The sequence below is a fragment of the Anguilla anguilla genome, chromosome 9 (assembly GCF_013347855.1).
Source record: "Anguilla anguilla isolate fAngAng1 chromosome 9, fAngAng1.pri, whole genome shotgun sequence".
In the NCBI taxonomy this organism is placed as follows: domain Eukaryota; kingdom Metazoa; phylum Chordata; class Actinopteri; order Anguilliformes; family Anguillidae; genus Anguilla; species Anguilla anguilla.
The window spans coordinates 30649591-30665474 of record NC_049209.1 but is presented as its reverse complement, the minus strand read 5'-3'; the positions used below and the strand labels follow the sequence as shown (position 1 = coordinate 30665474).

Here is a 15884-nt window from a genome sequence, read left to right as displayed (position 1 = left end):
CCCCTCAATGAGCGCGCGAGCGCGCACGCGCATTTATATTTTTTAATACCGTTGTATCAACTTTTGCTCCTCAGTAAGGTCCAGTTAACAGAGTACAGTTTCATCGATGTCATAGAATGCAATGTAAATATTTGTGCAGTTTATATCTGGCTATTTTCGTTATATGACCTTAGATGTTCTTTAGATAGCCTACTGATATCTAAAGAACATCTAAGACAAGCTACAGTCAAGCCTAGCCTATAGCCTATATAACCTATAGGCTAGTAGCCCAGACATGCAACCACAGAAACAATTTCCCATGAGTAGCTAAAGTATTTTGGGAGAAGTCCTGCAAGTCCTGGTTTCTGAAAATTGGAATACTGGCATGAAAGTTAGTACACAGTACGTTTAGAAAACAATAGCAACCATCATGCTGGTGTCAGTTATATCTTACATAAAAGCTTTGCACATACAAACTAAAATTCCCGGACAAATTTTGTCATTTTTCATCATTGTAGTGTATATTTCATCATTGTAGTGGAAAAAATATAATCCAAATTGTTCAGGAAATAATCCACTCTGAGTTTAGAAGGGTCTCTGTGATAAGGCACTTTTGATTACATGCAGCATGGAAAGATTTCACAATACATTAGTACGATGCTTTCTCTGAAACAAAGCAGCTAGCTCTCTGAAATACATACTCCGCGTTTTATGTCAAAACTATATATTTAGCATTCTAAATTGTTCCAACCATGTACATATTTAACTGTTAGATAAAACAAAATTATCTAACTGTTCAAGAACAAACAGACACAAACACAAAAATGTGATTACTTCAAAATTATCCACTCTTCCACATCAAGGCAAGGTATATTAAATACATGTGACTGAAAAAACAAGAACCGCTGTAAAATAGGCATAGACTAGCCAGTAACATTAATGAATATAAAGCTTAAAGATATAGTTTTTTTATTTTTAACTTTCAGTCATAATTGTTTTATGCACCCCCAGATCCCCCACTTAACTTGCAAGATATGCAATGTTTATGTCTGACACCTTTCTCTGTATTTATACCATTGCACTCTGGGCAGTATTCATCTGATCCACCAAATCACTAACGATTTCAGAGAAAGCATTGATTTTTAGAGAGATTAGAACACAGGTGCCTAACTGGAATGCTATCACAGAAACAAAAAAAGGCTTTTTGTCAGTATTTTCTGTGAGAATATTGTTGCAGCTCCAGCACTTCCATTTTATGTATATTTTAGGGTAATATTGTGCTTTTATTATAACACACTGAAATTGTATATTTACACTTTTATACAGATGCATTCATGCTGACGAAAAAGTCCTGTTTTTCATTGTTTCCCACTGTGAATACCTCTGCCCCTCCTCCCAAAAAAAAGAAAATTATTTTGAAATTTAAAATGAATAAATGAAATAATTTGTATTTATATTGAACCACATGGTTAAATGAATTCCAGGTCATCAAAGAAGAACAGTAACAACACTCTGTAGCTTACCCCTGCAGAAATACTCGTTGTAGAAAACACACAGATAGCTGCTGGAGTTCTTAATTTCATGGAAATTAAAAATTTCATATCAGACTTTCAAATGTAACTAGGAACTTCAGAGTGGTCAGGAGCTTACAAAAGACACCTGAAGGGTGTCCACCCTTTCAAGCTGTCAAACCCAAGATCCTAAACTGCTGCTGTCCTTTGAGGTATTTTTTAATGAACAAATCTATGTCATCCTGGCTTTGTAAGCAAATGAAAATGTTCATTAAAATTCCAGTTGGTGAATGAAGAATATAAGGGTGGAGTCTATCAAATCGGAGTTCGGTTTGGTGGAGCACGTGCCCCCGACCAGTGTCTGACCTCACAAATGCTCTTCTTGCTGAATGGAAGCAAATCGCTGCAGAAATGCTCCAATATCTAGCATAAAGCGTTCCCAGAGCAGTGGAGGTTGTTATAGCTGCAAAGGGCAGACCAACTCCATATTAATTGACATAATTTTGGATGACATGTTGGTTGTCAGGTGTCCACATATTTTTGGCCATGCAGTGTAGCCTGAAGTAGTAGCCGTTCGTCACTAATGAAGGAGCTGTGCTTAATGGTGATTGGATTATCTGCTATTCAAATAGAACCTATCATGTCTGAGTTTTGTGACACTTTGGATGCCAAAATAGTTTGTTTGGTGACAGTCCCTTGTATAGTTTTGTTTTCACCGGCCCCTTTGTAAGCGACATAGCTGGACAATGCCCCTCCATCACTGTCGGTGAGATTCAGCCATTGCATCCCACTGTAAAGTCAAAGGGGCGTAACTGAGCATCTAATCTATGTCACCTCGTATGGCCCCCCTTCCCTGACCCCTCAACACCCCCCACCGCCTCCCCGCCTCCCCCGGCCACATGGTCCCCCTTCCCTGACCCCCCCCAATACCCCGCCCCCTGCACCCCCAGCCCCTGTCAAATAGCTTCTATCGCCACACTTGGGTTTCATTCGTGGTCTCTTTTCTCAATCTTTTGGGGACTTTTGTGTGAGGTCTGAGCACGGCTGGATTGGATGTCCTCTTTTGTGCAGTTTAAACACAGATACCCCCCCCCCCCCCACATATTGGACGGGGGGATCTGTGTCTGTGCCTTGGCAGTGTGCAGAATGAGTGCTCTATGGCCAAGCGGGAGGGGGGATGACGGGGCAGGTTGAGTGGACATTTACCTCAGCCACGCTGATATGAATTCAATTGGCTGTCGTGGGCATACCTTTTTATAGACTTTTCTTTAGCGCACTAGTCCACAATAACATGATACTGATGATATGGTATCATTCTCCTAATTCTCACTTAATCCACTGTTAGATTAATGGTGAAATAGTATCATCCTAATCCTCACTAACATTAATGATTATAGGATTATAGCACCTTCATTACATTAATACATTTACGTTAATGATGATATTGCATGCTACGGTTTTCCATTGTAAACACATGAGCACTTAACCTATAAGGCTTCAGTTAATGTCCAGCTTTATGCCTATGCATAACACATAAAAAACAAGTCTTTCCTGAATAAGGTTATCTGTTTATTAGGGATGGTGCCAAATACAAATACAAATACGATATTTGGCAACACTCAGATCATGCGTTCTCCCTACATGTTTTCTCCTCCTTAATATGCCAAGTATTATTCGGATTCGGGTGTAATTTCCAATTTCTTCTCTGCGATTCGTTCAGAAGTCAGCACCAAGTTTCTCAATTAAGCAAACACACACCTGCAGAGAGACAGCGAGTGAGAGTTTCCCTTAACACTAGATAGGCCAGAGCAATGCCATTGTGCTTTGGGTACTTTATAAGCAAAATTACTCCAGCGCCGCAAATGCGATATCCTCCTTCTTCCACGACTTTCCTAAATGTTTGGCCTTTTAAAAAAAAGTCAAGAAATACAGGCAGTTCGAGCTATTTTCTTCACAACACAACCCCCCAACAATACACAACAAGTACTTTTACTCAGGTGCCAACTGCATGCATTGGGCAAGAGGCAGGAAGACACCCTGGACAGGCCGCCAATCTATTGCGAATCCATTCAATCACCATTTGCTCACACACTCATACCTGATTTATAAAAACTAATTTTGAAATTTGATTTGACTTTTTGTTTACCTAAGTGTCATAAAAGCCTGTTATGGCTATATAAGCAAATTTTAAAGCAAAGCAAATGTTAAACTGCATTATTATTGATGTCATTGTAAAATCATGACTTTAATGCTTCAATATCTCAACAATAACAGTGCCAGTGATTATAATGGTAAAGATCTGGAATATTTGGCATTTTATACAGCTTTGGGTTAACCCCCACACACTTCCGGTTTTAGATGAATACAAATACAAACATTTTTCTGGTTGAACAAATACAGATACAAATACAAATACTGGCATCTCCCCCCACCCCAACTGTTCAGCAAATAAATAATTAAATATGAGTAACATCTCACCCCCCGATGGCATCACGTGCAAAAGTGTGGACATGGAGTGCATGTGATAGGCAAGTGAGTTGTCACACAGTATTTTTGTGTGTGATTTTCCAGGCTCTGATGTTGGGTTTGTCATGGCAAAAAAAAAGAAAAAAAAAAGATGAGGGTGGGTGGGGGCCGGATACGTAGCAGGCTAACCAGCAGGTCAGCCTGAGCCTGGAGTATTAATTACAGTACTAAACACAAGAAAATATAAGAATTTAGCACCTATTAAGCAATTTTTTCTGAGCTGTATGAATGTTTATTAGGTTAAAACAAAAGGGCAATTGCCCTTTGGATGGATATGCGCCCAGTACATGAGGAAAACGTTGCTTTTGTGTTGCGGAAGTATTTACCCCCACAGTACATGCATGGGGAAAAGCAGGATTGAATCCTATTGTTTTTGCGGGTGTAGATCTGGGCTGTCTCAAGACTGACAGTTATTGACGCATGATCTTAATTCAAGCAGATATTCCGTATATGAAATATACCCAGTTCCCAGGCTTTGACACCAGAACACAGTAGCGTGAGGATAGGACTGGATTTGACTGCCAATGATGGCTGTGATCAATGATTGGAAATTACTATTAACCATTAGTTGTCACTCCAGTGTGGGCTCACTACTTCCTTCTTTTGAGAGGTCTGTGTCCACTAGATCACATGATTGGTTGACCAATTGATTTGGCAAGGCAAAACAACTGTAGCATGCGTCCGTTTTCAAATTATAAAGGGTTACTTCAGCAATTTTCCATGCATACAGCACTAGCTATTATCTTTGCAATTGCATTACATTTTCATCTCACCTTGTATCCCTTGACTTCTCTTCCAGCTAAATAGCTACAGTACGTCCTTCCTGTGTCATACAATTCTAAAAGTGTTGGAACACAAGCACACAAAACTTCATTTTCACCATCACCAAAATCCAAAGCACTAATGCGCCCTAAGAAGACAGTTAACACTTAACAGCTATTTAAAATATTTTTGACATAATTTGGAAGGTTGTTTTTTTTCCTCCCCAAACCCCAGCAGCAAGTTACCTGACAGACGCAAGAGCATGCGATGGATTGCCATAGCTACCTGGGCACTGGTGAATCTGAGCTGAGGGAGAAGCCCAGTCCATACTGCTCCTATAAACTTGTCCCAAAGAGAAGTGTAAAATCCAAGCATGAACAGACTTCCTGGTTTGGGAACCTCCTCATTTGGGTTCTGTCTTTCATCACTGGGTAGTTTACAGAGCGTCCCCAGGCCAGAGTCTAGATCAGACCCTCAGAGGGTCCCAAATCCAGACTTTTGGGGTTCATGGAATACACTTTGCCTGACCCATTCTGGAGGACATGGGGGCCGACCTCTTCGCCTGTAAACCAATCCTTGACCTGGGACTCAGTGGCTTGATCTGGGGCCCTCAGTGGTGTCTGCCTAGTTTGGGCTTCCTTCCCATCTTACCCAACAGCTTCTCACATTACGTTTAGCCACACGTATACATGGCTCTCATTGTTTTCATTCAAAAGGCACTCATTGAGTGACCCATGCACATGCTTAGTGTTATTTACAGCCTGAGCTCCCCAGATAAGATTTATCACAAGCATGCATGCAGAATGGCTTATTTTCACCCAAGCAAGCATAGCGCCACCTCGTGCTCTTGTGCTTTGCGCTGTGACCTGCACTAATCCAGATCCTGGCCTCATAAAAGGTTCTGTTATGCAAAAAAAACAAAAAAAAAAACAGCAATTAATCACAACAATGACAAGCAGGGGTTTTATTGTTGTTCCAGTATACTGTATGTGTTAAGAAGGCATGATCTCACCGGCTGGTGCCCCATTCACCCGCAAAATGAACTCAACACGGTTTGAAGGCTTCTGTGTAAATCCCACTCTCGCATTCACTGCCTGAAAGATCAGTGTGGTCACGTACGAAACTTGCGGTCACCTTAACAGGGGGAAAAGGCCTAAAAGCACATTGGCTTTCTTGTGTAGCTCCAGTGACATACAGTCTGTGGCTCGGCTTGCCTGGATGTGGACTCCTAACCCCTGCAGTTCTGTCTGCAACCCACTGGGAGACCACATACCAGGACTCCACACACCGTGGACTGAGGTAACATAGCCTTCCCTGGGGGGGGGGGGGGGGTGATACAGCCATCTGTAATTATGCCCCAGTGAGCTCTGTAATGATTATGCAGGACTTATTTTTTTAAAAGGGCCAAAGCAGAACACACTGTCGCATTGCGTGGGAATTTGCAGACAGCTGGAAATGCACAATCAGCACATGGAGGAACTTTTCTCTGGCTGCAGTCCAGTCCAGTTTTTTAAAGTCTTTTTACTTTTTTAAACACAAAAGCTCACAAACCTGTGAAAAGAAGCATCACTTGTTTATTCAAATCAGGGATTACTGGATTCAAGGCAATCACAGACTTATCTTGAAGTAAGGTATTACATAATCTGTGGCCTAAGGCCTAGCAGTCCCGCAGCTGAGCAGTAACAAGAATAGGTAGTTTGTTGAGCTCGGTGGCCCTGCAGGTCAAATGTTAGGTAGCACTGGGGCTATTGCAGCCCTAAAGGACAAGGATTTAGTACCAAGGCTGTACATCACTTCTTGGAAGGTCTCTCTTGTACAAGAGATTTTAATCTAAAGGGGACTAACCTGGTAAAATAATTACAGGTGTAAAATAATTCATTATTATATTATTCCCAAATGCAAAAAGATTTAACTTTTATGCCGACAAAAAAAAGTAAACTTATACTTTTTTAACACATATATTACTGCAAGATATTTTGTGAAAAATATACAGTAGGTAAAACGGGAAACCCTGAACAAGTCGCGTCAGTATTAGGCTGGTGAGGCTGGTCTGGCTCGTCACTTAGAAGCTAAATTTAAACAGTATGCCAGCATGTACCGGAACTCAGAAACATGTAGATTGATAAGTGCTTTTTTTGTTTTGTTTTTTTGTAAATAACCTCAGAGAGTTAAATAGAGTGTCACGCTTAGAACAACGCAAAGGAAAAACGAGTGCATTTTAAAAAATAAGATACATTTCAACTATAACTTAAAAATATCTTTCTTTTTTCAGACGTAAACGATACACAATGTTACTTGTCAACATTGATTGAACAATGTTTTTTTTCATGAATTAGGGCAACGTTAATGTCTATGTTTGGGTACTCAAGGGCCCCCTGTGGCTGCTCATATGGGTGCGCATATGGGTGAGCTGCATTCAACACCCCCACTAATTCAGCTTCTGTTTTTTCCTTATGATGACATAACTTATGGCTTAAGACTTGTGTGTTGTTGTTTTTGGAAATGAGGGGGCTGTTCTGGCCCTATGTGTGACATGAAATCCCAACTTTCATTTGGAATAGTATTATTTTTTCCTCATGTGGAGGGGTATTGGTAGTACCCTGGCTTCCACTATTTGGAAGGGTTTCTTTTCAGCCGCTTTTGATAGTGGTTCAGAAAAAAAAATTAGCTAAAGCTCTGTTATATTTCAGAAAGATCATCAGACCCCACACACCAACCAGAGCTGTCTTCCTCTCGCCCATCTCCCACTCTGTGCCTGCACTTCCCAGTCTCCTGCATGACTGCTCTCCGATGCAGGACAATATAGACAGTCGTCAGTGCTGCTTCTTCTCACACTGCTGCTGACTACTTCTAAGCTTGAATGGCGTGGGTCAGAAGACCTTTCATATGCTGCTTTAAAATGCAGCCCATGGGCACAGGATTGACCAGCAGGGATCACTAGATAGCGCTAGACAGACCCCATAACCAACTGAATTCTCCCATTCCCAGGGTAAGGCAGTCTCCAATTGCACATTGCCCTATGGAGCTACCGGCCACAGTTGGCACTGTCACAGTCCGGATTTGATCCAAGAACATGAGGCTCATGCATGCATGCACCACAGCATGATATCTCATAACCGAATGAGACACCTAGCAGTCTCCTCTTTCGTATTCCTGAGTCTAACACTGACATTCTGCAATTTTGGACAAGAGCATCTGCTAACTTATTGATTGATTGATTAATTGACCTCCACCGGGGGTCTCTGCAGAATCTAGCTATGTCCTGGCAATACTATGCATGCATAGTGGCTTTTACATTTTGACTTTTAACACTTCACCTTCCCCTAGCCCTCTCGGAAAGACTGAAAGCCTGTTAGCGTTAAACAAAAAGGACTACAGGATTCATGTTTAGTGTTTCAGCAGTTCACATGTCCAAATGTTCACACAACTTTATACTGCCTTTCGGCTCTGTGCTGTGCAATTTGTTGCTGGGGAAATCATAATGATTTTTTGTCTCTACGGATTTTTTGTGGCCACAATAAATATAGTACAAATTACATGATAATTGCAGAATTGTTAATGCAGCAGGATTCAAACAAGCTGATAATCATTCCTGGTTTTACCTTTGATTATATGTTAACTATGTTGTGATGTTGGATGATCTCCAGAAGGTGGCAGTCAGTGATAGCATTTTGTTTGTGGACTGCCATAAACCTAGTTTAAAGAGTAGGAGAATCACTTTGTGAGCAAGCTACTGTGAGAAACACAATGGTTTTAGAACATAGAGAACTTACAGTACATTGCTCTCCTTTTTATTAGCAATCTATACACAGCAATACACAAACTCTCACCCACACGCACACATGCGTGCATACACAAACATGCATGCACACACACACACACACCCTGCATCCTACCCTCCAAACAATTTGAGTTTTCTCTGATAGGGAGACGCAAAGCTGTAAGTCACTTCTACACATTTTCCACATTGGAGGAGGACCAATCCTCATGCCCATGTGTTTGTTATTCTTATTTAACAGACTTGTCTTGTGTTTATGTGTTCTTCTGGCTCAATAAACTTTGGAATCAAAAGTAATTGTGGACCAAAACCATTTTTCCCAGTATTTTTGCACTGCAAACCTATAAATATGATTTTTAGGTCATTCCTACATATTCAATGGGTACTCCGGTCAATTAACCTGTAACCTCTTATTTACAGATTCAGTTGGTTAATCACTCTGCCACACTGCTCCCCCTCATGTAAAAATGTTGGCCACAACACATTTTCTGTGAAGGATACATTGATTGAATTCACTCTTGTTACATCCATGACCTTATAGCTGTCCCCACGGTTTAGTATCTCAAATAATTAATTCAATTTTTTCTAACTGGTACACGTAGGTCCATTCAAACCTACCTGAAGTTCAAAACTCCTTCATGACATCATTAGTTGGTTTATAATGGTTTCCTATTTTATTATCCTCTGTATAACTGTCATGGACTTACTGCTAAAGTTCAGGGGTTTAGCTAGAAATTCCAGGCCCTGTTGGCAATTTCCATTCACATACTGCACTGTAAAGGCTTTGTATGTGTTTAAACTTTGCCAATAAATTTCAGTCAAATGCGTTATTTAATAAAGTTCCGTATCTAACATTGGACCAACTAGGTCACTTTTCGTAAGCGAGAAGCAAAGCAAATAACTAGTTATATTCGGAGATTAACTAGTGCTTAATTTATTACTTATTCTTATTCGATAACCTACTTTGTACTTTGACGACGGGAAATTTCCGTTTTCTATGCTGTAGTCAACCAATGGTAGAATGAAAGAAAGCGGAAACTGGCAACCCTGACGAAGACAAGGGATGCGTGCGGCCATTTTGAAATACGGCACCGCTTAGGTAAGATGGTAGAGTTAGTGTTCTTGTTTGTTTGAATTTGTTTACTGTTTAATGATTTCATACGCTTTCATGGCCATCTGGATTATTTTTCGGTAACAGAATACAATTTTTTTAATTAAGCATGAATGCGGCATTCTTGCATTTTGCGGAAGCTAGCAGCTACTCCACATAGCCGACAATCTGAGGCCACCCGCTTCCCGGCCACGTTTTATTCATCGGGTTGTTTTGGGCAAGCTTATAAACGAGCGCGTCTCTGTGTCACGACATACAGCTCAATAGTTGTTCTGAGTGCACATTCGTTTGTGCATGCTGTGAAAGTGGTTATAAACCTAAATTTCCCGGTTGAACCATTGTCACCTCCGGAAGGAGATGGATCGGAAGCTTTGTAACTAGCACATCGGCTAACCACATAGCAAAAATGTCACCGTAGTTAGCTTGTAGTTTAGTTAGTGGTACCAGGTCCACTGACTGTGCTTATGAGGACTGCCCATATGTCTGTTAATTATACATCGTAATTATTGCTAAATTTAAATGTATTCAGTTTGAAGACTTTTAATCTCGTATTGCGATAATGCCGTACTATTTAGCTATGTTGCAAGCCACGACAGCTACCGAGCCATTGTTGGTTACAGCAGTAGATCGTTAGCTAGCTAGTAACATTACCGAAAATGAGCAATTTCCATGAAATGATATACAAATATAAACATCTATAATCCAGTACATTGTGTCGTATATAATATCTCACTGTATAAAAAGATAGACCACTGAATGGTTAACTAGCTTGCATGAACGTCTAATATTGCTAGCCAGTCTAGCTTACAATGTTGCAGTTTGTAGTAGGCCGAAGTCGAAGATCTCGTCCGGCTAGCGCGCTAACCACCATTTCGCTTTCGCGACTTGTGTGTAGCCAAGTTCCCAAGTTCAACTAGAGTCAATTTTGTCTTCGTAATTGGTGAGATTTCGGTGTTGCTATTCAGACTGGCAATCTAGCTAGAAAACCTAGCGAAACACTGTTTGTATTTATGTTCAACAAAACAACATAAGCGCAAGTTCGTTGCTGTCTGCAGTGGTACGAGAGTGGACATCTGGTCTCTGTAATCGGGCCTTCTGCGCTATCCAGACCAAACGTCGAGACCCCAAGGCCAGGTTACCTCAGTTACACTGTCGCGATTAAAAACAAGTTAGTTTAAGACCACCTTCATACTAGTTCTTTTTTTGCTGTAGTATCGAGAGTAACGTTATTTTATCAGCAAGCGAATGCTGACTGGCTACATTGTCAACTATCTCAAAGCGAGTGAAGTTGTGTAGTGTGGTTTCATATGTAACATGCTAGAAACTTCACCCTTGGGTCTCCGTGTTATCAGCTGCTGTGCGCGTGTAGATGACTTGAATGAAGCTATACAGCGAGACGGCAAATAACTGCCAAAGTTATTGCAGTTACCTTTTTTCAGTGTACCTTTTTAAACTGTTTTAGACAACACTTTTTCAGGGAATTAATCTGAGTTCTTTTAATTTACCGTTGATCTTAATTTGCATAATTGCTCAATCTAATTTAAGTGTAATTCTAACGGTCGTGCTGGGCGTCTCCTGTTGGAATGTGCAGTAATATGATATTAGCATATGAAGTAATATGCATTCTTGCATATTGTTGCACTTCCGCATTTGTTTAGATGCTAATACATTAGTATTAATAGATGATTGCATTTAAACTATAAAACCTATAAAATCTGTACCACCAACCCAGGGGCCAGTGCTGCTGTATATGACCTTCAAACGCATCCAGAAGAGGGTTGTGTTAACCTGCACAAAACTAAGAACCCAAATCTCTCCTATATAAGGAATAGGTACGTCTTGCATTACTTCAGAGAATGTCCCGTCTGAATTTGCGTTTGGAAACTGTTTTCAACTGTAATGCACATGGGTATTTAAAATACAAGGAGCACTTCAGTCCCAAGTAGGAGGACATTAACTGCTGTTAATATTCCAGTACAGAGCTACTAGCATGTAATTGATGTTTTAGATGAATATAGTAATGCGCAGGTTGAGTTGTAAAAAGTGTCTTCTGTTGTAGAGACATCTGATAGAAGAGCATATTGTAGTTGTGAGAGAGAGCGAGCGAGGTTGGAGCTAACGGCACTCTCCCTGCAGGTGTACCCGTACCCAGGCGCGATGGACAAGAGCAACACGGTGAAGCTCTTTGTGGGGAACCTGGCGCAGGACACGTCGCAGGAGGAGCTGTCGGCCATCTTCGAGCCGTACGGTGCGGTGGTGAGCTGCAGCGTGCTGCGGCAGTTCGCCTTCGTCCACCTGCAGGGCGAGGGGGCGGCGGCCCGCGCCATCAAGGAGCTCAACGGCCGCGAGTTCCGCGGCCGCAACCTGGTGGTGGAGGAGTCGCGCGGGCGGCCACTCCACTCCACCAAGGTGTTTGTGGGAAACCTCAGCGCCATGTGCACCGCTGAGGACCTCCAGGAGCTCTTCCAGACTTTCGGCAAAGTGCTGGAGTGCGACAAGGTGAAAGGTGAGCGAAGAACAAGTCCCCACCCCCACCCCCCATACACACACACTTTTCCGGCCTGTAGAAGTTATCATGTCCTTGCAGTAATGGGTTATTTTGGATAAAAATTTCATCTCTTGAAGACAACCAAAGATACTGTAAAGATGGCATGGGCTTGCAAATATCTGAGATACAGTAATTGGGAGAAAGAGGGGAAAACTAGAGACATAATGGTGTACTAAAAGCAGTTGTTTTGTGTGCCCAAACATATTGGTGGTGGTAGAGCTGTTGTTTATTCCCCTTGTGCTGAAAATCATAACATGAATCATAAAGCAGCTGTGTTGGTGCACTGTTAATATGTGTGGGCATATTTGTCCACATGGGCCGAGGAAATATTTTTAGTTGTGATGTAATTATGGAATTAATTTTTCCCCTTGTTTACTTGTGTCTCGTTGGGGGGTGGTGCTTATTGGTTGTAGGTTTTAATGAGCGTTAACATTTTATGAGGAAGAATGCTGAAGTGCAAAATGCTTGGAGGTGTAGAGGTATGGCTCATGCGCCTTCAAACACATTGCTTTGGGGGCGGCATACCTGCCGTGCCAATAAAAAAAAGTTCTAGTTCACTAAAAACTGTCCTGCCTACCTGATCCTGTAAATAGGCAGAGTTGAAGGGGAATATGGTTAAGGATAATAATAACTTGAGTTGTTTTCTTTGGATTTTCTTATAGTTCACATCTCCATGCTAGAGAAATATTGAGGAGACTTTATCACACTGTGGATTAGCATAGCCTGGTAGAGATAATGATGCTGATGATAAATATGTTGATGATGATGGTGATAAATATGATGATGGTGATGGTAATGATGTTGTTGATGATGATGATGATGGTGGTGGTGATGATGATTTCTGGTTCTAACTGTTCTTCCTGTGCCCACTGACAGCCAGGCTCTCCTCCGCCGCGGGCTACGCTTTCGTGCACATGGAGAACAAGGAGGACGCGCTGCAGGCCATCGAGGCCCTCCACGGCACCTCCTTCAAGGGGCGCCCGCTCTCCGTGGAGCTGTCCAAGGTGCAGCCCAGCAAGCAGTCCTCCAGCAAGAGCTCGTGCGGCACCTGCGGGAAGCAGGGCCACCACTCGGGGGAGTGCCCGCGCAGCAAGCCCACGCTGGAGCAGTACCAGAGCCAGGCGGCCGTGCTGGCGGCAGCCGCCGCCGCCGCCGCAGGGCTCCCCCTGCAGGTGCAGCAGAGCGTGCACAACTCCGTCTACAACACCTCCACCTTCGACCCCACCTACGCCGCCCTGACGGGGCTCAGCGCCGCCAACGGGGGCGAGGGCACCCCCGTCAGCCCGGCCGTCTACGGGGCGCTCGCCAGCCAGGTGTACGGCACGGTGGCCAACCAGCTGTACGGCACGGTGGCCAACCAGGCGCTGACGTCCGGCGCCACCCAGGTGTACAGCTCCCTGACGGCGCCCATGTACAACACGCAGGTGTACGCGCCGGCAGTGGCCAGCCCCGTGTACCTGAGCACCCCGGCCGGACAGGCCGCCGCCGCCGCCGCCGCCAACCCGGTGACGAGCGTGGCGCCCGCCCTGCACGTGGCCAGCCCGGCCTATGGCACCGACCCCACGGCCCAGGCCATCTTCGAGGCGGCGCGGGCGCACTACTTTGCGCAGGGCCAGCGCGTCCTGGCCGAGCAGAAGGCCGTGACCAAGTCGGAAAGGGACCGCAGCCCGCTCCGGCGCTCCGGCCCCCTGCTGCCCGACCCCATCCCCAAGCCCCTCCTCCCACAGCGGCCCAAACGCAGGGCCCTCCTCCCGACCCCGCCTCCCCGGGCCGACGAGACTCCGACAGCCGAGGAGGACGCCACTGCAAGGTGAGTGCACCCCCTCCACCCGGGAAAACACAACACGCTTCTCCAGAGTTTGAACAACATGCTTCTCCAGAGTTTAAACAACATGCTTCTCCAGAGTTTAAACTACATGCTTCTCCAGAGTTTAAACAACATGCTTCTCCAGAGTTTAAACTACATGCTTCTCCAGAGTTTAAACAACATGCTTCTCCAGAGTTTAAACTACATGCTTCTCCAGAGTTTAAACCACATGATTCTCCAGTGTTCAAACAACACGCTTCTCCAGAGTTGAAACAACACTCATCTGCAAATATTAAACAGCACACATCTCCTGAGATTGTAAGGCATGCTTGTCCAGTGTTTAAATGGACCTTGCAGTCGGCTCTTAAATATCACGCATCCTAACCCTTGCTGTGTATGTGCGTGTTCCCCATCAGGTGCTATGCTGAATACTACCAGCAGTACCAGCAGTACCAGCAGTATCAGCAGTACCAGCAGTACCAGCAATACCAGTATGCCTACCCATCAGCCCCTGGGATGCCCACGATGGCTGCCCACTCAGCGGAGGCCCTCCCCACAGCATACGAGCCACCTCTCCCACCTTAGCCCACAAAGTACTCTCACCCCCCCCCCCCACCTCCTCGTCCACCGCCCCCACCCCCTCCCCCCCCTCCCCCTCCCAGTTCCCACCCCCTCTGCAGGTTCGGACCTGAGGGAGTGTGGGTAAAATCTGTTGTTTTTTTTTTTTTGTTTGGGAGGGGGGGAGGGGTCATGGGGGGGTGTCTGTAGATTGCGCCCCGGACTCAGCCCAGAGTCGACTCGCAGTGAGGTGCAGCCAGAACAGTCCGCCACAGGAGAGACGCTCTCGCCCCTCGGGGGCGTACAGGGATGCCGCAGGGCGGGAAGGAGCCAGGAGGGGGCGCAGCGGAGCCTCAGCACAAAGCCATAGTCGTCTTAATTCTTGGGTACAACCAGATTTCACTATTTTTTGGGACTGGAGAACTGCATTTTGCTGTCGACGGCTCGAGACTGGGGCCGGCTGGATTGGCAGGCTTCAGTCTTGTAGAGCGGGGGTGGCAGGGACCTCACGGGGAGAATTTCACAGGCAGAGAGAAGCTTTTTGACGTTCGACGAGCGAGCCAGACGACCGTAAATGTGTACATAGGACCAAGGACCGGTGCGTGTGCGCGCGTGTGTGTGTGTGTGTGTGTGTGTGTGTGTGTGCGTGCGGGAACGCGTTAAGCGCGACGCGTTTGGCGGCGGAGACGAGGACGGGCGAACTCACGGGGCAGCCGTTCGCCCCGGATCTCTTCGGCCCTCGTTCGCAGCAGGGGGGCGTGGCGTAGCGGAATGTGACGTTTAAACTGGGGAATGGCGACAGGCTCCGGGGTCCCGCGATCCCTACAGCTCCTGCATCTACCTCTGCTGGCGGCAGAAGGACCACAGACTGACAGAGCGCTGAGACTGAGTCCCCCCCCCATCCCCCCGCACTCCTAGTATACTGCCTGCAGGTTGCAACCTCAGTAAGTTTATTATTGTTAATATTATTAATACTGAAAGGGAAAAAGGATTCACCACGTTTTTTTTTTTTTTGTTTTTTTTTAATTTTATTTTAGGGACATTTCAATTTGATAATTTGAAATCCATGTTTTATTTTTTCTGTTAAAAAAAAAGAACAAGGGGACTCAAACGGCCAACTACAGCCTCTGTAGCTCTGTAGTGTTGTGCTATGGTAGTTCTGCTGTAGAGGATTTGCGAATCCTGCTGGTTTTTATTTTTTGTTAAATATTTTGAAATGTTTGATGTGTTTTCCTAGTTGGGTTCTTCTTGGTAAAATCATAAGCTCACAATTTATGGGTATAACACATTATTCCTGAATGACC

The 15884-nt window shown here is 44.3% G+C and overlaps 1 protein-coding gene across 7 annotated transcripts; it reads left to right on the top strand.

The window, feature by feature from the left end:
• Positions 1 to 9587: 9587 nt before the first annotated feature.
• On the top strand, positions 9588 to 14653 carry LOC118234994 (RNA-binding protein 14-like). Of its 7 annotated transcripts, none has more exons than XM_035431933.1 (5): positions 9588 to 9655; positions 11400 to 11499; positions 11804 to 12173; positions 13092 to 14025; positions 14439 to 14653. In XM_035431933.1, the coding sequence occupies exons 3-5, from the start codon at positions 11825 to 11827 to the stop codon at positions 14605 to 14607; spliced, it is 1452 nt and encodes a 483-aa protein (XP_035287824.1). In that variant the 5' UTR covers positions 9588 to 9655; positions 11400 to 11499; positions 11804 to 11824; the 3' UTR covers positions 14608 to 14653. The 7 variants fall into 7 exon arrangements, with proteins under 7 accessions (XP_035287824.1, XP_035287823.1, XP_035287822.1 ...); XM_035431932.1 differs by lacking the exon at positions 9588 to 9655 and adding an exon at positions 9662 to 10607; XM_035431931.1 differs by lacking the exon at positions 9588 to 9655 and adding an exon at positions 9662 to 10835.
• Positions 14654 to 15884: the final 1231 nt, after the last annotated feature.

Bases quoted from the DNA above. Each gene is read 5' to 3' on its own strand.
- LOC118234994 (XM_035431933.1), top strand. From the start codon at position 11,825: ATGGACAAGAGCAACACGGTGAAGCTCTTTGTGGGGAACCTGGCGCAG. The intron at 12,174-13,091 runs GTGAGCGAAGAA...GCCCACTGACAG, and splicing joins GGAGTGCGACAAGGTGAAAG to CCAGGCTCTCCTCCGCCGCG. The intron at 14,026-14,438 runs GTGAGTGCACCC...GTTCCCCATCAG, and splicing joins GAGGAGGACGCCACTGCAAG to GTGCTATGCTGAATACTACC.